Raw genomic sequence first — 25,327 nt, 5'->3', positions numbered from 1 at the left:
GTTTCCTTTTACAGCATTGTGGAAGTTTATACAAACAACCCCGATTAAGGGCCTGACTGGTGTAACCGCAACGGTTACGGTTGCGGAAGTTTGTGGATGCGGGTGATTGTGGTTTTAATAGATTTGTACGACTGGCAGTTAGAAATTGGTGCGTTTGCGGAATACTTATGACTGGTTAACCACCAAATACAATAGCGGTTAAATAATAAATTAATAATATTTATATTTTATATAATTATTAAAATATCAAACATCATAATATTATGAAAAATATAAAAATTATAGATATAAAATTATATTTTTAATTTTTAAAAATTATTGAAAATATTTTTATTTAAAGTTTTATAATATAAAATATAATATAATAGATATATTTTAGTATTTCTATTATTTCAGTTTACAATGTTTATTTTTATTTTTATTTTTGTATTTATATTGTTTTTTTTTAAAGAAAAACAATTTACCCTTCCGCAACCGTTTGCAACCGCAAACGCTAGTTGAAACCAGCTTTTGAATTTAAGAGGTTAAGAAGGATTTAAAATGGTAGAACGGTTTGAGTGATTGTTGCAAAACACCAACAACCGTTACAAACCGCAAAAATTGCGTTTACGGGTGGTAGCGGAGAAATCAGTCATCTCCTAAGTTGTCTCTGCCCACTTAAAATCAGGTATAGTTAAATAATATACATATATGCCTTTTGAGAACATTAAAAAAAATACCAAAAGTTGAGTTTGCCCAGTAAGAAAAGAGTTGCAGCTGTAATTTCGGTTGGAATAAACTATTTACAATGCTTAAATTTTCGGCAAACATATGAAATTACTTCTTTTCATTAAAAAAGGAATATTAAAAAGATCATTATCCGACTTGTGATCATTCTGAAAATAAGAGGAACAAATAGGAAAGGAACGAAGAGAAATAAAATGGTAGAAATAAAAAAAAATGATTGTTTTATCCCATATTTAACAAGGAATAACTTTATTCTTTATTTCTCTACAAAAAAAAGAATGGTAAAAAATAATAAGAAAAAATTATTTCTTATAAATAGTAATTTTTTTAAGAATATTAGAGAATGCATTATTCCTCGTTATTCCTTGGCATGTCTCGGTTCGTTTCCAAAAAGTACGACGTACTTTAATTTTTCATTTTGACTTTGCACTGATGTAAGTTATCTTTTACCTTCGATTCCTCTCTTCACATTATTATTATTTTTTCCGCATTATATATTCGTAATCTTTCTTTATCTTATAATCTTTCATTGTTGTTAAAGTAATACGGAAACATAAATATTTGTATGCTTTAAGAAAAATATATATGAATGCATGAACATAGTGTGGTCGGAAGGTATCAACAAACAACTGCAACTTTTAAATGGAAACACAACAAACAGATTTATCGACGGTTTAGAAACAATTGACTCCTTCGTAACTTACATAGAAACGTATACCTTAAACAGTCATTAAACATTTAACTTGGTGCATTTTTTTGGTAAAATTAACTTAGTGGATTTACTTTTTGGTCCTCAAGCTTCTCACTCAAGTCATCACTTACAACTTTTGGCCTGAACGATGTCTCCTTAAACCAAGAAGACTTCTTTAGGGTGGTTGACCGGGGGCTACGCATTAGACTGCTGTCCCCCTTTTCTAGTGTCTGCTACCTTTCCTTCTTTGTTCGAATTGTATTTTTGGTTCTTTTTTCATTTTAGTTAATGCTCCAAATCCTCTTTTATTTTCTGTTTGTAATAAATTATACTCCACAACATTGTAAATTTTTTTTTTGAAGTGATATAAATTCTAACATTTAGATCAAAAAAAAACTTAGCAGATTACTCGGTCAAGAACATATCTTATTCCGACCGTCCCTTATAAAACATAATTTTCATAATAATCACTCAATTATTAGTGTAAGATATACACCAAATACATGTAGTTTTCAAAGATGTATTTACTATTTAAACAGGAAATCCATGTCCTCGTAGTAATGACTAATGAGCCAAAATACCCATCCGTTTCATTAAAACAGAAGTTTTAGATAAAAAATTTATTTAACAAAAATTTTTTTTTTTATGTTTTCTATAAAAAATTGCAAATTTCAATAAAATTAGTTAGATTTATTGAAAAACTATTGGTTAAAAACATTAAAATTTGATAATTTCAAAAAACAATGCATAATTAATGTATTTTCTTAATATATGTGAAAACACCAAAACATTCAAGAAATGAGGAGTATTGTTTTGTCCCCAAAATTTAAAACAATTTTTCTTTTTTTTCGTTATGTAATTGGGTCCCTTTAGAATTTGACATTTTATTATTATGAGTGAGCTTATGCCGCTCATCGGTCATCATCCAGTTAATAGTTTCCGTTTTCTTCTTCGTTTTTAAATACTGACTGCGACTAGAGCCTAGAGACACCTAATTTATTGAATAACTCAACTATGGTTACTTTAACTGGATGTGTATCGTTTTATTTAGTGTCCAATTTGAGTTCGAAACTGGTTAGTCCAGCTATTTCAATACTTCAACATGTGATTAACTTCTTTTTTTTTGATAATCCCTGCAATGTAAACTGTATTTAGATAAACTTTGTTTCATTATTGAGAGGTTTGAGCTCGAATATGAATACTTGATTCTACTATATAGTAACAATACTTCTCGATCGGAAAATTTATCTTGATTTTATATTTACAAATAAAAAAGTTTACATTTAAAAAAGTAAACCTATTGCAGGTCATGTGGTAAGCAACACTTGCTGTATTTCAAAATTTTAATCTCGCAGATACAATCATATCAATATACATCTTAATAATCTTAGTATCAAACGTATGTTAATTCACTTTTCAAAGGCACATGTTTAGTTTTCATAAAAATGTTTATAAACTTCTTAAAATCTAACAATACTAAAAGCAGGATATCAAGCATTCTAAACGCATCCACGTCACCTTAAAAAATTAACCAATCATAACATTTTATTTTGACACGTCATCGTGGACTGTTAAAATTATAATTTGGCCCACCAAACCTATGTCGACAAATCCTGTTTCGTAATCCTGACTTTTCCACTCCGTCTTCTCCAATCTCCTTTTTCTGCTCAATCAATGACAATCTTTATACTCATTTTGGATGTTTTGTTCCACCTCTCCTTGATCCTCTTCCTATATATAGTGGTACGTCTAAACCTAAATACATCCAGAATCAAAAAACCTAACGAGAATCGTAAGAGGGATGGCTCCGGCTGAGACCACTGTCGTACCGCTCCGGCTCCACTTTCAGGAGCTATTTATTACGGCATTCAACAAAATTTTCCCACTACTTGATCTTCGATTCAACTTCCCTAGCTTCTACACCACTTTCACAAGGTGTATATATACACCAACAACGAGTCATCCCATTCCCCACATATTTTTGTCTCGCACTTTCACTTTTGTCCATTAAAGGATCAACTATCCCCAGAGATTAAAAATCTCAGAGCTTCACAAATCTATCAAGAGTTAAGATTTCATCAATGGAAGAAGTATCTCCGGCGGTTGCTTTGCTTTCCCAGAAACCCATATGGAATTCGCAGGGATCATGGGAATCATGTTGGGTAAAGGCTACTGCTACATCCAATACTCAACTAAAGATTCCCACAGCTTCGATTCGTTTCCGTAAACTTCGTGTTCTGTTTCTGGGTCTCATGTAGCTCAATATATAAAAGTTTTGTTCTCTCGGATCAATTCACCCAACTTAATCATCATCATCAGAGATAGTCGCTGATATCGCTACCGGATAAGAGATTAACGGCTCAGACGAGAGAACGACGTTTGAGAAGAATATGATCAGCGAACAGAGAGCAGGAGTCTGTTTGACTTCAAGAGTGTGCCTTTGAAGGGTGTGACATCGATCAGTGGAAGATGATGTCTCCGATATACCCAGAATCCTTCAGTCTCCAACTAATTCGTTAATACATGGTCGTTTCAATCCTCAATCAACTGCTCATTTCTTCGGTGTCTTCAACAGACCTGGAGGATCACAGGTAAAAAAAAGTCAATCGATCTCCTCTGTAATTAGATCTGATCATTGCAAAAATCTCGGAGTTTTTGATTGGAATCTTTGGGTTGTGTTGTGTATGTAATGAACTAGGACGAACTAATGCAGAGAGAGGAAAAGCTAGGAATAAGTACATTAAGGAGAGTTTTGACATTGGGGTCCATGTCCAGAGATCAGAAACTAATACATGGACTTTAACAATACATATATTTCAGGGAAGCGAGCCCGGCAAGTTAGGAAGCGTTTGCGACAAAAAGCAACAAACACGAGTCACCAAGGCATGTTTCTTATGGAATACTTCTTCAAAACCATTTGAGAACAACCATAATCCCTGCACTGCGTCACTATTTGTTTTTCTGTTAAGCAGCAGTGTAGTCTCATTCTCTCTTCCTTCATGTCTTCATCTTTGCTTGCTTCAGCTCTTCTTCTCCATTTGCTGCTGCTACTTTGTATTTGCATATCAAGAAAAAAAGCAATCTCCAAATCTTTTTGTTGCAGAAATGCAAAAAAGTTATAATTGCTTTCATCAAACTGCCCATACTAGATCAGTTTCCAAGCGCATTTGGGTATGTTCCTTATTCTAGCCAGCATGACTCAAAATTTCATCCCAGTGGCATTGTTTCTTTCTAAACTACAGTCTCTTCAAGTTGGACTGTGTCATCAGACTTGTGCAAATGATAAATGGTCGAATAAGTGGAAAAGGTTTGCATGGGCATCAGAAGAAACATTGCACCAATAGATCTTAATAGACAAAGCAACACTTCAGGAATGCATGGATTAATACTGAAGGAAAAATCTCCAGCTTCCTGTAAGCTCAACTTAAAATAGGATAGAACTTTCCGAGCAACTGTTGTTGTTACAAGAAACTGGTTTCCTTGGCTATTGTTACAGGTAACTAGACCTTCGCTTAGCAAAAACACCCTCAAATTATGATATACCTCAAAACTAAACTGCAAAGAAAAACAAAAATCTCAAAAATGATAGGACAAAGCAGCTAGGCCAACAATAAATTGACCGAGAAGAGAACACAACAACAACACCAACATGTCTAATGTCAGATTGTCAGTCCTTGAGTCAATGTAACGCTTCCCTTCACCGCGTTTTTTTTTCCGCAGCAGCACTAATGCTCTCCTTCTTATTCTGCATCAAAGCAATAAGCACATGCTAATGGTCAATAAAGAGACATTAAAATTCATTACAAAGGATAAGTTAAACATGAAAAGCTATGAGAAACCTTATCACGTTACTTACAGATGATCTATGTTTCTTGACTTTATTGACATTGGTATTGCTCTTTGACATCTTGGTAATAGTATCTATCCTCACAAGAACACATGAAGGTTCATGAGCAATAAACAAGTACGCATCTTTGTATGAGTTTACAAAAAGACATCAACACACCTAAAGACATGTCTATTTTCTTCTCTGTGAGAGAAACTGTCTCTGTAGTAATAGGTATTTTGGTCAAAATTGTAATCAAATTAATAAAAATCGGAAGCGAAACTAAGTCAAACATATGATAATATTTATTCACTTTTAAATTACTCTTAAAATATAAATCAATAACTAAAAAATTGTAGTACAAATACATAGCTATACAATAACAAGTTTTTTCTTTAAAAAAGCAATAATATAGTTTTAAAAATAAATAACTAGAGATTCAGGAAATAAAAATATGATTATATATCATAGTAAAGCATATCACTACAAACTGAAGTAACTAAATCAATCATTGTGAAACCAATCCTTTTGTTTATGGTTTAAAGAAGAAAAGACAAACAATATAAAGACGCACAACAATTTCTCTGACCTGAATCATCGGTTTCTATAAGACTTTCTATTATGCTTTCAACAGACGACTTCTCACACCAGCATATGCTCTACAAACAACCAAGAACGTTAATTCTCTTAAAGTAACAAAGAATTAATTTACAATGTGTGGTTATTTCAGCATTTCAAGTTTTCAACAAAAAAAAAATATTTAAAACATTGACGAAAAAAGCATGATGAAGATATAACAAACACTATTTCAACCAAAATATTAGAGTTATCAAAATAGATGATATGTAGAAATGTATAATTGTAATAATAAAAATTTGAGTGTCGTATAATTGTAATTTTTGGCATTAAAGTTTAAAGATTATTTACAATTTTACTAAATTAAACATTTTGAAATGTTCAATAAATTTTTGATATAATATATTCTTTCAGTCAATAATCCGCCCGTAGGGCGGGCCAAACTCTAGTCAAATTAAAGACTAAATTATAAATTCTAATCATTAAACTCTTATCCAAATATAAACTTTAAACCCAAATAGAATGGAACAAAATAAATAACGTAGTACAAATTGGTGAATTTATGAAATATCTATGATTGCATGAAAGAAATTAATGTTGACTTCAACTATATCCCCTTACCTTCTAAATACTAAATCTTAAATTCTAATCACTAAATTATAACCCAAATATCAAAATCTAAAAAGTACATAATATTATGTAATTTTAAATTATATTATGTAATGTTAACTATACAATATAGATCATAACATGGTTTTTACAGGTTCAAAAACATATAACGATAGTTAGAACTTACAAAAATTACCAACAAAGCCTCCTAAACCGGTCTTCTCTTCCACAAAACTTTTCTGGGAACATAGTAGATAGCGTCTTCATCGCTCAAATCTGCAGAAGAATCTATTCACTTTTTCCAAATATTAGTAATGAAAAACTTCTTTTGTGAGAATTTTTGAATAACAAAGGTTCACGTTTTATTTTTGACAGTCAATAATTATTAATTAAATTTTTGTTTCTTTGCAGGTTGCACCGGTTTCATAGAAAGATATAATAGCATTATTACACAAAATATTTGGTATATGTGAGGAAGATAGGTCTTTTCGTCAGACAAAATTATATTTTTTTTACCGTCATACATCCCAGTTTTCCATGATTTTAATTAATTTAATGGGTGTGGGTTGATTTAGAAATTACAAATCATATTGTTTTGTTTATATATAGTAGCGTTGAATTCTATTTTACCCAAACCACATTGCCACAATGCTTGATTAATTGGTATTCTCACCTTCTTTTTTATTTTTTGTCAACAAAAACAGACTCATACTGACTCTTTGAACCAAAAAGGTAGCTATGCATCTATGTGAATGACGAAAGACGATTGTTTTCTGACATTCTGTGCTAGATTATCCACCTTTAGATTCTCCGTTCAGGGTACATGAATGATCTCTGAGCTGAGGAAGCTTGATTTCAACGTCTTTATGTCTTCCAAATAACTTTCGAACGCCGGCCATTCTTTTGGTTCCGAAACCATCTTCACCAGTTGAGAACAATCTGTAGAAAACGTGACTTGAAATTGACGTAGATTCTTCATACACTCCATTGCCCATATCAATGCTTCCATCCCCTCCATTCTTTGCTCCCATCAAACCCTCGAACCCCTCGAGAATACTATACCAACCTTGTCCTGAATAAAGTTCCTTATCTTTCTATGAACCATCTATAAAACACCAACGTCCTACTCTCATCGGACCATACGTAACCTCAGCCTGTTGTGATGCATGCTGAATGTTCGTCATTTGGGCCTCGGTCCAAAGTGTTGATTCAATTTCCGCAAGATTGAATGTGTCTCTTGGGTCGATATCTAAATTACTAAAAACCTTGTTGTTCTTTCCTTTCCAAATATACCATAGTATCCACGTAAAGTGATGATCTTCTATTTTCGGGAGTATCCTCCAGAAAAGATAGTTCATATTTGTGAAAAGATAGTATTCTCACCTTCTAAAGTTGAACTTATTGAAAACAGTTTTATTTTATTTGTATTTACATAACCAAATTAAAATTTGACGTCGGACAAAAAGTATAGTAATTGTTTCACAGTTTGTGACACTGGATGCCTTCATTACCATCCTATTGAGTCATATATTTCTCCCAGTTAACTAATTTCATAATGATGAGATCATCAAATCTAGACGCCCAAACCGATAATTTTAACATAACCGTCTTTATAATAATAGAAACATTTTCAAACCATATATTTACAATATTGCTAACATTCTATTATTGAGCAAGTTGTCATTCCAATGTTAGTCAACCATGGCTTTTGGGATCCTCCGAAGGATTCATACCCAATTATTTAATTTGATACTATTCTTCATTATTCAACTTGTTCATTCGTTTAAAAAAAATGAATCTGTAGAATTTTTTCTTCATTCGTCACCTGGTGGAATATAAATATTTTATTTACTTATTACTTAAAAACGTAAATTTGTCAATGTCACCCATTACACCCTAGTACCCTACAGCCGTATTTAATCTATTCTACTAAAAGGGAAGCATTTTTGAGAAATCTACTTAAACAAGGTTACTGCACCATTTCATTTAACTAATAGTATATTTGGTCTACTTATTATTTCTCCTATTACCATATATTACTCAACGTTAGTTAAAAGACTTTTAATCCTTATAATGTCGCATATTTTGATAAAGGTATATATAAAATCGTACGTAACAGCAGTATAAATAAACAGACCTATATATGGTATGTTTCTAATAGGACATGTGAAATAAAAAAAGTTACCATGTATATATGACAATGTCATAGTTTATATTAAAACCCATTTTACACCCATATTAATAAACCTGCAATTAAAAACGTAGATTTTAATTTTCAACAATAATTTAAATATTGACTACGTATAGAAAAAAAAATAGCTTTATAATAACTACAGATTAAATCCCTTTTATATATTTGCTTTTATATTTTTAAATTTTGATAGTTAATATATATATACATATATATATATATATACATATATATATATATATATATCTATACTATACTAAAAGGGAGATATAAACCCCTCTTAGAGTGTCCACATCAGCATATATAATCATCCAATCAGAGAGCCCGAAGTTGCCACGTCGTCTCATTTATTTTTTCGTAAAAAATGAAAAAAAAAGCAAAGGACAGGATCGAACCCGGGTTAGTATGACATAAATATAGAGCATATACCGCTAAGCCATTGAAACTTTCTTGAACACATATACAAGAATCACTAAATATGTAATCACAAACTCTTATGTACATTTACAATAATATGGATTCAACTTTCAAGACTTCGATATTTTGTTTTGTAAAAAAAATAAGAAAGTGACTAAGCTAATATATTCTTTGAAAGTGTGAGAACATTGACAAATATGAAAAAGCATAGATTTTTATTTTCGTGACAAAGTTAAGACTTTTGTAAAAGTAAGTTTACATAAGCTTGCTTTCCCCGATTCTATATACACAAGATTCTATATACACAAATAAATATAATATAACAACATAAGCTTGCTTTCTCCGATTCATATGAAGACTTTTTAAGTTATCCACCAAAGCAAATTAATTAAATCAATCAAATTGTTAGAATACAACAAATTAATATATAATTTTATTTTAAATTAAATTATTTAAAAGTGTATTTTCATTAAAAAAAAATAAAAAAAAGTAAAACTGATTTGATGGTAATTTTTATGACATATATATATTATGTGAAAGAAATATAAGCTTAATATGGAAAAAAATCTTAAATACAAAAAATCCTAAAATTAACAAAAAAAACTAATAAAAATTAAACTATGATATCAATTGAAAGCTTCTTAGACGATATTAATAAAATATTTAAACGATAATTAGACAAATTTAATTTTTTTTGCCAGCCAAAAGTGTATTATTAATTAGCATCAGTTATTTCAAGATGTTTAAGAAATGATGGACTTAAATGATATATGAACTATGAATAGTAGTACTTTGTAAAGCTGACTTAGATAACACATCTGCACATCATTTCCAATCCTTTTTGATGCCTAAATTCAATTTCTTCAGAGCAGTTATTCCACAAAAAGATCGTATGAGATATTGTTTTGATATTCAGATTTGTTTCTTGAATGTTAAGAAGATTGATAACTGTAAAAATATCTCCTTCGAATATTATATGTCTATAACCGAATCTCCAACATGAGACAACTTTGTTTAAAAAGTAAATAATTTTATTTTTCTTATATTATATAATAAATATATATTATTTACTGATAATAAAAATATAATTATTCATCTATCACAAATATCTATGCAAATATGTGAATCAAGTACTACAATCAAACAACATAATGATTTCCACAAAGAAAATTTAAAAAATATATTTATGTTATGTAGTCTTATTTTATATTCTTTAAATAATGTAATACAATATTATACATTATTTTTTTAGAATTGAGAAATACATATATATCAGTTAGACAAATTAAGCAATAATTAGACAATTTTGACTCTTTTTTTGCCAGCCAAAAGTTTATTATTAATTAGCATCAGTTATTTCAAGATGTTTAAGAAAATATGGACAAAAAATAGGATGGACATAAATGATATATGAATTATGAATAGTACTTTGTAAAACTGACTTAGATAACACATATGCACATCCATTTTCAGTCCTTTTTGATGCCTAAATTCAATTTCTTCAGACCAGTTATTCCACAAAGAGATCGTATGAGATATTGTTTTGATATTCAGATTTGTTTCTTGACTGTTAAGAAGATTGATAACTGTAAAATGTCTCATTTGAATATGATATGTCTATAACCGAGTCCCTACATCAGACAAGTTTGTTTTAAAAGAATATAATTTTATTTTTCTTATATTATATAATAAATATATATTATTTACTGATAATAAAAATATAGTTATTCATAAATCACATAAATATCTATGCAAATATGTGAATCAAGTACTACAATCAAACAACATAATGATTTCCACAAAGAAAATTTAAAAAATATATTTATGTTATGTAGTCTTATTTTATATTCTTTAAATAATGTAATACAATATTATACATTATTTTTTTAGAATTGAAAAATACATATATATATCAGTTAGACAAATTAAGCAATAATTAGACAATTTTGACTCTTTTTTTGCCAGCCAAAAGTTTATTATTAATTAGCATCAGTTATTTCAAGATGTTTAAGAAAATATGGACAAAAAATAGGATGGACATAAATGATATATGAATTATGAATAGTACTTTGTAAAACTGACTTAGATAACACATATGCACATCCATTTTCAGTCCTTTTTTATGCCTAAATTCAATTTCTTCAGAGCATGTATTCCACAAAGAGATCGTATGAGATATTGTTTTGATATTCAGATTTGTTTCTTGACTGTTAAGAAGATTGATAACTGTAAAATGTCTCATTTGAATATGATATGTCTATAACCGAGTCCCTACATCAGACAAGTTTGTTTTAAAAGAATATAATTTTATTTTTCTTATATTATATAATAAATATATATTATTTACTGATAATAAAAATATAGTTATTCATCTATCACAAATAACTATGCAAATATGTGAATCAAGTACAACAATCAAACAACATAATGATTTCCACAAAGAAAATTTAAAAAATATATTTATGTTATGTAGTCTTATTTTATATTCTTTAAATAATGTAATACAGTATTATACATTATATTTTTTTAGAATTGAGAAATACATATAATATCTTATCCGCGCGTAGCGCGGTTAAAAAATCTAGTATATATAGTTGTGAGCAACAATCTTTCCAATACCAACATATATATTTACACTTCATAATTCCTATACTATTAGACAAACAGACATCATTTTAAAAACATTTCAACCAAATTTTAAAAACGCAGATGCTTGATCACATCAATATAAATCATGGTGACTTTAATCTTAAAAAATTTATATGAACACAAAATAATAATCAATTTAAACTTTTTATTTTTACCAGAAAAAAACCCGCGCTTTCTAAGCACGGATCAAAATCTAGTTATCGATTAATTTAACAAAATATTACCCAGATAGAAATATTATCTGCATGGAAAAATTTCAATGATATAAAAAAAAATTTCCAGTTTGACAATTCAACATGTACTAAAATATCAAATTTTATGACAAGCAAATTTGCACGCTGGTATTCGAAATCTATCTTTAACTATGGTGTATATTAATTTTGTACCATCGATCTGGTTTATTCAGCTCATAATATCTTTTAGTTTAGAGTAATTTTTATCGTTTAGAAAATATTCAAAAATTTACATTTTCCTTAATCTAAAAATATTTCAGACTTATGAAAAAGTTTAGACAAATCTATCTCTATAATATTATTTGAGAAGTCAGTTTCCTATGTGTCGCTCTCACGTTAACTCTCACGACGGTTGATTACACTGATACCCTTAATGAATTAATTTATATTTTAAATACTATTATATATTTTTTATTTAATTTCATTTGGAAAAATTTCCAAAAAATATACACATATAATAAAAAAGAAAACTTTTAATAAACTAAAAAAAGGGAATTGAAAAACGAAAATATATGTATATATAATATGATTTCATAAAAAAAGAAAGTTCACAAAATAGTAATATTATATTTAAAAAATACTTTTAAATAACATATAATATAGTTTTGAAGTAATAAAATACTTTCCTTGTATCTATATTCTCCTAGATGAAAATTATAAATTTCTATATAATGTGATTTCATTAAAAAACAATTTACACATATAATCTTAATATTAGAAAAAGAAATCTTATTTATTTTAAAATATAATTTTAAACAATACAAAATATTTCAATGTAACAAAAATATATTTATATATCTATATATTTTCTTAGATGATTACATAAAATAATTAAGTAACATAAACTGATATATGTTTAATTGTCTAAAAATAGTTTATAATTGTAATATTGTAATGTTTTATTTATTTTTCATATATTTAGTTGACTATAATATTTTTCAAGTACAACAAAAAAATATTGATAAATTATATTTTACCTATATAATATTATTTTAAAATAAAATCACAATTTTTACTGTTTATTTTTAAGAGATATTAAAAAATAACTATTTTTTTTAAATAAACGTCGCTTGATCAAATAGTTATAAAATAATTTAATGAGGTACATATATTATATTTTATCATTATCAAAGTTATTTGTTTCTTAATATTAAATTTGCTTTTAAATTTTATGTCTTTATGTTTGTGGAACTTAATAGAACCATAATCAAAATACCAAAGCAAATCTGAATTCTCATTTTTAAGATTATTTAAAATATATTTTAGTCTCCATTCAATAAATCAAAGGCATAAAGTTATTTAGAATTTATAAAATATTTTAATTATTGTATATATTGATATGTGCTCATGAGCTTTCAAAAATGTATCAGCTATTTATGCATGTAACTTCCTATTGATCATCACTTTATTTTCTAATATATATTTTACAAACATCAACATATAATTTGATAAATATTATGGAAATACATGCACATTTGACTTAATTATAATAAAAATAATTATACTTCATTTTGAATTTGAAAGAATATATGTAACTCAATATACTCACAACATGAGTGATTCGATTAATCCAACTTATATCTAAAATCATAGATTTAACTACGATAAGAATATATAATTTTATAAGAATAGTAATTTATTTTATAAATATAAATCATAAGACAACAAAAGCATATTAAAAATGAAAATAGAATATTAACCAACTACTACAATTTAGTTATTTTGAAAATTTTATATATATGCATGAGATTTCAGAATATTATCGTTTCGTTATATTAATTTATGTAATTTGGAATCAGACACTTTAGTTTATTTTTTTTTCATTCTAAGCACAATATATTTTAAATTATACATAATCTTCATAAAATATATTCACATATCTAAGACAACAACCACCTAAATGCAAATAAGAAATTAACCAAAATTTTAATATATGGAATAAAATATTATAGTTGAATTCCTAGATGCAATCCAATTTACCCAAATGATAACTAAATCGAATGAAAAAAAAACAAAATCGATTAGATATTAACATTTATAAAATCATATGTATAATTAAAGTAACATAATATTATTAATATAAATGATGCATATAAATTATAAATTAATTTAAAATTAAAATTAAGTAGCAATCAATTATTATAATATATTTACTTTAAAAATATTTATATCCGTGCATAAGCACGGGAAAATCACCTAGTCTATCTATACTAATAAAAGAGACATTTTGAGGCTCCATAGAACATCCACATCAGCAAAAAAAAACTTCTTCCGAAAGATGACACGTGGCATAAAATATAGTTTTACATTTTAATATTACTAATTTTCAAAAATTATAAATAATATGTAAACATACAACATAAAAAATGGAAAAACTACATTAACCATATGTAAGATTACCATTTTTCACTTAAAAAAAATAAAGGTTTATCTCTATAATGTAACATTACCGTTTTATAAAAAAAACAAAAAACATTATATATAGTTTCGAAAATAATAAATATATGTAAACATACAACATAAAAAAATGGAAATACTACATTAAACATATGTAAGATTACCATTTTACATTTTTATTTTTTAAAAATAATATGAAGCATACAACATAAAAAAATGGAAAAACTACACTAAACATATGTAAGATTACCATTTTTCACCAAAAAAAAGACGGCCTATCTCCATAATGTAACATTACTATTTTGTAAAAAAAACATTATATATAATTTTGAAAATAATAAATAATATGTAAACATACAACATAAAAAATGGAAATACTACATTAAACATATGTAAGATTACCATTTTACATTTAAAAATAACAATAATATGTAAACATACAACTAAAAAAATGGAAAAACTACATTAAACATATGTAAGATTACCATTTTTCTCTAAAAAAACGGCTTATCTCCATAATATAACATTACCATTTTATAAAAAAAGAAAAAAAAACATAAATATAACTATTTGACTATTTGTCCAAGTTTTTCTATTAAACATTGCCGTTTTACATTAAAAATGGAAAAATACATTAAGATTTAAACATCTATCTTAAAATATAAAATATAGATATTAACTAAATATAAAGTATAAGAATGTAAGAACTGACCTCTTTGCTAAAGGGGCTCGTCTCCAGAATTCTATTTTATCCCATGTAAACTCTTTGATTCCGACGTTGTTAGCGGACTAACTTCTTCGTCTTGAATTAATAAAACATGGTGTTTGCCGTAAAAAAAAGTTAATTAAAACTATAACGCAGAATTTTTGCTTTAAAAGACTTAAGCAAAAGTTATAGTTAGTTCGGTTTTATCATTAAAAGTTATATGTAGTAGTAGTGTTCATGCTGGGAGATTTCACTTATCATGAGTACACATCTCTGTGTAATCTCTCCTCTATTTCTGTTTTTGGTACCTATTGGTATCTGCTGTTTTGTTTTTCCTTCTTTCATTTGTTACCCTATACGTTGCCTGTCTAGGCTTTGTTATTGAAACTTTCAGTGTTAAAAAAAAAAGTAGTGTTCATGCTAATTAATCCTCTTCAATGACCTGGCCAACGCTGTGGGAGAATCTCTGGTTGGCGCACAACTGTCACGTGCTAATAAACTGGGCCTGAGATATACGTATAAGCAAAGCCACCTACGCCTAAAAGTTATGATCCATTTATTTTCATCTCTATTTTCCATTTTCGGATTTAGGATTATCTTAAAATTCTTTTTTTTTTTTTGCTTAAAATTATCTTAAAAAATTCTATTTATTAATTCTATCTATGTAGTAGTTATCAATTTAATTCAAGAGAAGATAATAAATTTTGGGATCACCACTCGTTCTCCTTTTCTTTTTTGGATCGGACTCCTCGTTGTCACTTGTCACCTGTGTCAGGGCTTCATCAATCTTTGGATGTATACAAAATAATGGACTGTGGGGGATATTTACGTAAATATATAGCAATATGAACATTTAAAAGTGCTTTTATGGTGTTGAAACTTCATCGATTGGCAAATCAATAATTCAGAGATCAGATATATTTTCTGAATTTCATATGAAGTATAAAAATCTGTTAAATAAAAGATTTTAGTGATAAAATCATTCAACTATTTTTAAATTGAAAAAAACTTAACTAAACTTTCAACATTTTAAACTCTCATCTTAAAAATCGTTAACGTCAAACTCTCAACTTACCACTTGATGCACTTGATGCCACTGAGGCAATGAAAAATGACCAATGCCTCTTAACCTAAACAGTTCATACCCACAGTTCCAAAGTCAGAGGGAATGGTAAATACTATTTGGCTTTGGTCTTTCTCACACAGACGCACGCAATTTCTCTTTCTACGTGTGTGTATATTTACTACTTCTATATGATATCTCTCTCCCCAATAAAAAAACACTCATCAGAGTCATGTGTCACTTTTTACTTCAATTTTATATTTTTATGTATAAATAAATCAAAACCAAAAAAACTAAAATTTTAGCTTGGGAAATTTCCAGTATAAATAGAGGCATCAAGACTCCAAAGATGAACAGGTTTAATATCATAAAAGAAACCAAAAGGTCTTAAAAAGCCTTTTTTAGAACTTTGCTTGTATTGACCAAGCAACCTTTGTCCCTATAAGAAAATTGCAAAAACATTTCGTCCAGCATCAAGATATGTCTCTTCCTGAAACAAAATCTCAAACCCTTTTAGATGCTTGGGACTTTCAAGGCCGCCCTGCCGATCGTTCTAAAACCGGTGGATGGACTAGCGCCGCGATGATTCTCTGTAAGTATAATAACACACATTTAGTACGCTATAAGCTTATTCGAAATGGTTTGGAGTTAATTTCAGTTTCTTCCTGGATGTATCTAACTTCTTGTTAATAATTATTTGAAGGTATTGAGGCGGTACGTAGAGAGGCTGACAACTTTAGGTATCGGCGTTAATTTAGTGACTTATTTGACGGAAACTATGCATTTAGGCAATGCAACAGCGGCTAACACCGTTACCAACTTCCTCGGAACTTCATTCATGCTCTGTCTCCTCGGTGGCTTCATAGCTGACACCTTTCTTGGAAGGTTTGTATATATATATATAATTTATAAATAATTATCAAACTGATATTTGTTCCTGTGCTCATGTAAAGTAAATTAATTTTGTTTCATATAGGTACTTAACGATTGCTATATTCGCCGCAATCCAAGCCACGGTAAGGACTTTAGAAGTCCCTTTCGTCTTACAAAAATTATAGCCAAGAAAATGAAGAAATTATAAATATTGACTACTCTAATAAATATATGAAAACAGTAGACGGCATAAGTCTTTATTTTGTTTATGTTTTCCAAAAATATATATATTTATGTTATTACTATGATTATTAGGGTGTTTCGATTTTAACCCTCTCAACTATTATACCGGGACTTCAACCACCAAGATGCAACCCAACGACGTCGTCACACTGCGTACAAGCAAGTGGAATACAACTGACGGTTCTGTACTTAGCCTTATACCTCACTGTCCTAGGTACAGGAGGTGTGAAGGCAAGTGTCTCCGGTTTTGGGTCAGACCAATTCGATAAGACTGAACCGAAAGAACAGTCACAAATGACCTATTTCTTCAACCGCTTCTTCTTTTGTATAAATGTTGGCTCTCTTTTAGCCGTGACGGTCCTTGTCTACATGCAAGACGATGTTGGACGCAAATGGGGATATGGCCTTTGTGCATTTTCAATCGTACTTGCTCTAAGCATTTTCTTGACCGGAACAAATCGCTACCGTTTCAAGAAGTTGATCGGTAGCCCAATGACTCAAGTTGCGGCGGTTATTGTGGCGGCATGGAGGAATAGACAGGCTCGAGTTGCCGTCGGACCCGTCGTATCTATACGACTTGGACGATGTTATCGCAGCTGAAAATTCGATGAAGAGTAAATCAAAGCTGCCGCATACCAAACAATTCTGGTACTATTTCTATTGTCTAATTGGCTGCTTTATTTTCATTAATTTGAAACATTTTACTCAAAGAAACAAATCCCACCTATACTTACGGTTATGATTCATTAAGGCTAAAATATTTTTAAGATTCAAATTTGATATTTTCTATATTTTATTGAAAGGGTTCATCTCAAATTATTGAGTGTGGTGGGTTAATTGAATGTGATAGTATAGACTTGAGAATGTGAAATTAAAAGTGGGGCTGTGTGGGTGAGAAATAACCCAAAAAGCTCGTGTCCTTTAGTTGAAGGGAGACTCATTATATGCCTACTTGGCATTAGAATCCAATTAAAAAGGATTGAAATGGTTTCATTTGTCTCTTGTAACGAGGTAAATGAAAATTTATCATAAAAAAATTACTACTATTCGACCATACAACGAAACTGGTCCATGCCAGAGCATGGATTTTATACAGCTAACTACAATATTTTGGATTATTTCCTTATAGTTGTGTACATGTGTGTGTGTACTTACGTTAGATAGCTTGTCAAGTTCAATACATAGTATATAGGTAAGAAAATAAGAAAATAAAAGTCTCCTAATGTTAATAAAAAAAATAAGAAAAGTTCCTCATGAAGATTTGATAAAGATGAAGAAAAAAACTTAGGGATATATGCACATTGGGTAATATTCTCCATTGTTACTTTTCCTCTAAATGAAAAAAATATAGAAAATTTCACATCATATGTTCGATTATTTGGTTATTGAAACGAGAATTACTGACCGAACTTGTTCTATTGGCTGAATATCTAAAATATTATAAATTTTGTTTTTGTTGGAAGAAATCTGATCTCATAAAAGAATTAAATTAAAATTATGGATCTCGTGAAAATATACAAGTTTCGACAACCTATAAACAACATTTAAAAAATAACTTAAGCCCCAATTTGTGGTGAAAGTAAAAGTAGGTTATCATATTCCATTTTTTTATTTTTTTTATTTTATGATGAAATTGTTTGCTTTACACCTTGGGTTTTGAATGGTGACGGATTGCACAGCCCTGCATCACCCTTAATAATAACGAAAAATTTCTACATAAAACATATATGTATACATATATATTTTTATCTAAACTATTAAAACAGAAGTACAATTAATACTTAAACCTGACTTTTCCTTAATAATTACAATAGATTGCCACTGGCCTAAAACTATTAAAACAGAACTACAATTGTTTTGTTAAACCATTCTAAATAAACTGCCGTCAATTTGCCTTAAATAATTCACACTTCTCATCCCACTAACTTGACTATCTTAAGGTTTTTGATGAAGTTTTTTAAGCGATTGATTTGGTTCTCGAAAATTTATTATGAGTTGTTTGAAGAATCCATGATTTCATGTGAAGTGATTGCGTTCAATTTTTTTTTGATTGAGAAACTCCGGTGATAGATTGTTGGAGGAGAACGGTGGTGATGGAAAATAGAAATTCTGTTTGACGGCTCAATCAAAATTTTAATATGAAAAAAAAAAAATTTAATATGAGACGCATTGAGCTTGCGAAAGTCAATCATTTCACATGTTTAAAGGTTATTCTCCTTCTCTCCCGTGAAGTTGTGTCTTCGTTTGATGTATAGAGTTCCTATCCTAATGGGTGCTTGAAGTTTCACATTTCATCCTCAAATTTCATTCTCCCGATTCTGATTTTCGTTTCAAGTCTGAATGTGGTTCCTTTTTCGATTTGCTTACAAGTGTTGTTATAGATTAGTTCTAAATAGATTAATTTAGATTGATTCAACATAGAAAGCAATATTAATTTGTTTCATGGTTGCGATGGTGGTGGAGGCCGAACAAGAAGAAGAAGAGAGGCGGAGAAGGAGAGAAGATAGAGACGGCGTAGGTTTTAGATTTTTATTTAGTTTTTATTCTTTTTCTTAAAAAACTTGGTTTATTTTGGTTTATTTTGATGTACTGATCTTAAATTGGTAACCAATTTTGATATATATATATATATTATTATTTTAAAAAAAATATTTTTAAAGTTATGTTTTAAAATATAAGTTAAATAATAACAAGAAAAACATTATTAAAAATATTTAATTGCATGTAAAAAATGATATAGCATATCATAATACTAAAAATAAAGGATCAACTTTAAATCCCAAGAAGAAGTACAATAAATCTCAATATTTATAGTTTAATTTCATAAAATCTACAAGTATACTTAAAACTCAATTATTTTATATTTTAATATTTATTTTACCAAGTAAAATGAATAAAATCAAAATAAAAGAAAAACACAATTTCTTTTTTTTTGAATTGAAAAAAAAAAAAACACAATTTCATAGTTTATAAAAATGTATGGTTCATTTTCACTGTCTAGCTAGCTATTGAAATGGGCAACCAGCTGTACCAGAAAATGTCTTTTTAGAACATTTCCCTCTAAAAAATGAGAAAAGTCGCTAGAAGCTAAATATATATATTTTTTTTTTTCGAAAAAAATATATGGGCTTCGAAGAAGTTCTTGATGTCTACTATAGACAATCCACTATGTAACTGTAAAATATGACGTACCAAATTTTTATTTATAACAAAATGGCCTAATTCAGTAACCTAAATTAGGCTTGCTAAATAAAATTTGCAAAAATTTGTACTTATTTGATTTTTTTCCTAACTTGCTTCTATTTTTTCTTAGGTTTTTGTCTGTTCTTAAAAATATCAATGTAAGAACTTTATATTCAACTTTAAAGCTCAATATTTATAGTTTAATTTCATAAAACCCACAAATATACTTAAAATTCTAATATTTTGCACTTTAATATTTATTTTACCAAGTAAAATGAATAAAAGCACAATAAAAAAAAAACACAATCTCATGGTTTATTAATGGACCCTCAACACATTGAACAAGAAACAAATATATCGAAACTCAATAACATATGAATCTATAATAAGAACATAAACAATTATGTTTATATAAACCATTTAAAAGTGAAAACATATAATTACGAAAAATTTATCCGCGCGGACGCGCGGGTCAAAGGCTAGTTGCTATTAAAATCGCTTCCTCTAGGGTTTTATCTACTCATTCCACAATACCTTATTGTTGGTATCGGCGAAGCCTTGATATACACAGGACAGTTGGATTTTTTCTTAAGAGAATGTCCTAAAGGTATGAAAACGATGAGCACGGGGCTTTTATTGAGCACATTGGCGTTAGGATTTTTCTTCAGCTCTGTTCTCGTGACTATTGTTGAGAAATTCACGGATAAAGCTCACCCTTGGATCGCTGATGATCTCAACAATGGCCGTCTATACAATTTCTATTGGCTTGTGGCCGTAATTGTTACTTTGAACTTCCTTATTTTCCTCGTTTTCTCCAAGTGGTACGTTTACAAGGACAAAAGACTAGCTGAGCTTGGGATTGAGTTGGAAGATGAGCCAGATATTCCCATGGGTCATGCATGATCATGATGATGAATAATGTATTATTGTCGACATGTATGGATTTGATTTCGAGTTTTGTGGTATATTTTATGATTTTTTTTTTCAGTTTACCTCTTGTTTCCGAGTCGACAAAATTATGGACCGACTGATAAGGGATAAAGATTCCCGTCAAGGTCGGCATAAAAGCAGAAATTGAAACATTTCTTAGGTTTTTTTACAACAAAATGGAAAATTTGTTTAATTTAACGCAATTGATGAGTACTGTTTGTGTTAGAATAAAAAAGATGTGTATTGTTTAAATTTCAAGTTGTCTGATATTTTCAACTTTGTCTCTTTTTGGATATAAGTGAATTCATGACCCCAGTTCTGAGAATCTATTGGATCGATTGGTCCCTCGGTGACTATTGGTCAAGTGACAATATGAATTATTAGGGAGATAGTCCAAAATTATCTTTAAACCTACATGACAAAGATCAAATATACTTTACGATGGTCTTCTACATTAGACTAGTTACTTTTGTATTATTGTATTGTCACAAATTATATACTACTAGATAAACATAACTAAACTAATTACAGAATATAATAGATTAATGGCAAGAATATTATAGAAATTGAGGTAAAAAGTAATTTTATAAATGCTTATCCTGAATATTTTAGATAAGACAAATAATACTAAGATTATTATCTTTTCGTCAAATTATTGATGAAATTATTTGTGAATTGGCTTGATGACCCTAAAATATAAACCCTTCATGCATTTATTCCAAAATTAAAGAAGATGAGCTAAATGTATGGAGCTTTAATTTGTTTTGCAATTTCCAGCTATGCTTACGATATAAAATTAGCAAGGAATGTTATGTGCACGTTTGTTTGTCTAACCGTTGTCTCCCAGCTCTTACCTTGGTTTGCAGATATAAATTACTCTCTCCGTTCCACAAAGATAGTTTTTTTAGTATTTTCACATATATTAAGAAAATACATTAATCTACCAAAATAAATATATTGTTTTCTGTAATTTTTAATTTTCAATAACTTTTAACCAATAGTAATTCAATAAAATCAATTAATTTTCTTGAATTTTATAATTTTTTTATAAAAACACAAAAAATACATCTTTCTCAAATAAATTTATTAAAGACCAGAGAGACAATAATATAACATTATGATTTCTCAAATAGTCTCCCATCCCAATCATGCAGCTTTAAATTCTGAGTTAAGACATATATATATGATCACTTCTGGCATGAACATCAAATCAGTTATATCCATTCCTGCATATAGACATTAATCCAATCCATCAGTATATGAACAAATTTCCATAATAATCTAATCAAATTCATTGATTGATGAACTAGAATCCATACTCATCTAACGATCTGCTTCAGATATGTCTTTCAATAATCTGATATTTTAAGCCTTTTTACGGAAAAAAAATCAGTTATTTTGGACTGAGCTGGATAAATGTATATCGTTGTGAGAGATATACGATTTTATAATCCAACTGCATAATTAATTCAGCTAATTTTCATTATTTATTTTTGGTTGTGTAATTATATTTTATAAAAAAGTATTATAAATAACTTATTTTCTGTATGTCTAATTTAGAATAGGAGTTTTCTAGTATAATATCAACTAATTTTCATTTTATAATTTTTAGTTACGGAAGAAAATATACGTAATTTTTAATGAGATTATAATTTATAACTTTTTTGTTTAAGAATGTAAATAGTTTTTCAAGTTACTTAAGAAAATGTACATTTATTTGATGATCTGTATATCTAGTTTAAATTATGATACTTTTATTTCTTCAGATCAATTTATTTGATGATCTCTTTTGACAACAGACAACATATTTTCTTTTCTTTTCTTTTCCATGCGTCATACACTATATATATAGCTGGACCCAAATTCACATAATATGTACCAAAAAAATATCAACTAGGCCACAGTATATTCCAATATATTGACAACCATATTAAAGAGGAACATATCTCTATAATATTATTTGAGAAGTCACTTTCCTATGTGTCGCTTTCACGTTAACTCTCACGATGGTTGATTACACTGATACCTGATAGCTTGCATATTTCTATTGTTTTATCCATTCATCCATGTGCATTTTGATCGTATAGATTAGGATTTAGCCATGTTTAGGTTGCATTTTGCATACATGAGTCCTTATCAGGTATTGGAGTACCACATGGAGTTCTTGGAAACACTTGAAGGCATTTGGAGCTCAAAAAGGAGTGTTTAGAGTGGTCATTGGGCGAGCAAGGCATGGAGCGACCAGTCCGGAGCGACACCACCAAGTCGCTCTGACATCCCTATTGGAGCGACCTTACCAGAGCGACAGGGAGAAGTCGCTCGCGGTTTCATCACTCGGAGACGCGAGAACGAGCCCGGAGCGACCTCCCGGAGCGACACCACGAAGTCGCTCGCATCTCACACCCCTCTCGGAGCGACCTCCCAAAGCGACACCCCGAGGTCGCTCGCGTCTCTATGGCGAGACGACACGAAGCGAAGCCTGGAGCGACCTCTCAGAGCGACCCACTGAGGTCGCTCCCGAAGGCCGGAGCGACTTGTCGGAGCGACATGCCGAGGTCGCTCCGCGTTTATTATCTGCTCGATTTCTATTTTACTTAAGGGCCTTTTGGTCATTTCATTATGCACATTTTACATTTCTAAAACCTATATTTTAAACATTTTTTGTAGCCACCAGTGGCAGATTATCTTTTATCTTTTGATCTATTGAGAAATACACAAGAACTCTCTTGAGAAGTTCATCTCTTGGGTTTTGATTTGTTATGTTCTTGTGTTGATTTCTTATCCATTTCTTTACATGATTAATCTGAAATCCAATATGGGTTTAAGAGGAATCATGGAGATTAGTGAGTAATCACCTTTTGAATTCATGGGTTAGGGAGATTAAGGGTGATTAGGTTAGAGCTAGGATGTTTTAGTGTAGATCATTCATATTTCCTTGCTAGTAGAGTAATCATAATGCATCTTCTGAGTTGGCCACTCAGTTGTTGATCCTTAGGCAATTCTCACCCGAAAGGTGTTCGATGAAATGCCCGAGACAACTCTCCTAGGCTTTTAGTATACTTTGCCAAAGACATTTGTTGTTAAAGGTGCTAAGATAGCTAATAGACTTGTTAGTAATGATTGCTTTCATATTATTCAACCAAAGACATTTGATGTTTGAGATGTGTTAGCAAATGAGCATTCATCTAGACATAGAGCTTGCTTAGAATTGTGTCTAGGCTTAAGGTTGATAGTTTGATTGATCATTTGCCATCCTTAGTTCGATACTTGATCACCCAAGGTCTAATCCCTATGCCCATGAATTCTCTTTTCCTTAGTCAAGAAAGTATCATTCTGTTATTGCTTTTTAGTTTTAGTCATAGCTTAAAACCCATCTAAATCATTGGTTGCACTTAGATTAAGTGAGTACTTGCATTCTCAGTGCTTTGATATCCCTCAGAACTGGTTCGACAATCATTTATACTACAACATTTGTCTTAGGAGCCTTGAAAACTCCTAACATCAAATTGGCGCCGTTGCCAAATTCTGAGTAGATTTGAACATTTTAGTCACTTGCTTGAGACTAAGTTAGTCACTTGCTTGAGACTAAGTCATTTTTATTTTCTTTTGTTACTGATTCTCTTTCTTCACCTCCCTTTAATCTACAGGTGTATGAACTTGAGGAGCAGGGGTCCATCAAACCTAGTTCCAATAGCTGCAGACATCAGAGCTTTAGAGAGAGAGTGTGCTAGAAATAGAAGAGAAGAAGAGCAACAGGCTCACTTGCAGAGATTGAGTACTGATATGGGAGACATACCTCAAAACCAACAGCGAGCAGCTCGACCCATTGGCACTTACGACCGCCCCAACATTCATGGTCATAGATTGGGAATCCGAGCACCCGCTGTGGCAGCCAACAACTTTGAGATCAAATCAGGACTCCTCAACGTGATCGAGAACAACAAGTATCATGGCTTGGCTCTAGAGGATCCATTTGATCACTTGGACAGGTTCGACAGCTACCGTGGGTTGTCA

General features: G+C 29.7%; 1 protein-coding gene and 2 long non-coding RNA genes across 3 annotated transcripts; 2 read left to right on the top strand and 1 right to left on the bottom strand.

Annotated features, from left to right (window-relative positions):
• The first annotated feature begins 343 nt into the window (after positions 1-343).
• LOC103872026 lies at positions 344-4,508 on the top strand. The gene is made up of 2 exons (XR_633615.3): positions 344-4,008; positions 4,116-4,508. It is a non-coding gene; the product is annotated as an uncharacterized LOC103872026 (long non-coding RNA).
• Positions 4,509-14,852: 10,344 nt separating this feature from the next.
• On the top strand, positions 14,853-21,516 carry LOC103872025 (protein NRT1/ PTR FAMILY 6.3). The gene is made up of 4 exons (XM_009150364.3): positions 14,853-16,676; positions 16,788-16,969; positions 17,061-17,100; positions 17,273-21,516. Exons 2-4 carry the CDS (start codon positions 16,863-16,865, stop codon positions 17,798-17,800), a joined length of 675 nt encoding a protein of 224 aa, XP_009148612.1. The 5' UTR covers positions 14,853-16,676; positions 16,788-16,862; the 3' UTR covers positions 17,801-21,516.
• On the bottom strand, positions 19,133-23,564 carry LOC117126050. Its single transcript, XR_004448587.1, has 2 exons — positions 20,157-23,564; positions 19,133-20,124 (listed from the first exon to the last, which is right to left on the bottom strand). It is a non-coding gene; the product is annotated as an uncharacterized LOC117126050 (long non-coding RNA).
• Positions 23,565-25,327: the final 1,763 nt, after the last annotated feature.

This window comes from Brassica rapa, chromosome A06, assembly GCF_000309985.2.
Source record: "Brassica rapa cultivar Chiifu-401-42 chromosome A06, CAAS_Brap_v3.01, whole genome shotgun sequence".
Lineage (NCBI taxonomy): Eukaryota > Viridiplantae > Streptophyta > Magnoliopsida > Brassicales > Brassicaceae > Brassica > Brassica rapa.
The sequence above is the reverse complement of the archived record's forward strand: the minus strand, read 5'-3'. Positions and strand labels throughout refer to the sequence as shown.

Bases quoted from the DNA above. Each gene is read 5' to 3' on its own strand.
- LOC103872025 (XM_009150364.3), top strand. From the start codon at position 16,863: ATGCATTTAGGCAATGCAACAGCGGCTAACACCGTTACCAACTTCCTC. The intron at 16,970-17,060 runs GTTTGTATATAT...TGTTTCATATAG, and splicing joins GCTGACACCTTTCTTGGAAG to GTACTTAACGATTGCTATAT. The intron at 17,101-17,272 runs GTAAGGACTTTA...TATGATTATTAG, and splicing joins TCGCCGCAATCCAAGCCACG to GGTGTTTCGATTTTAACCCT.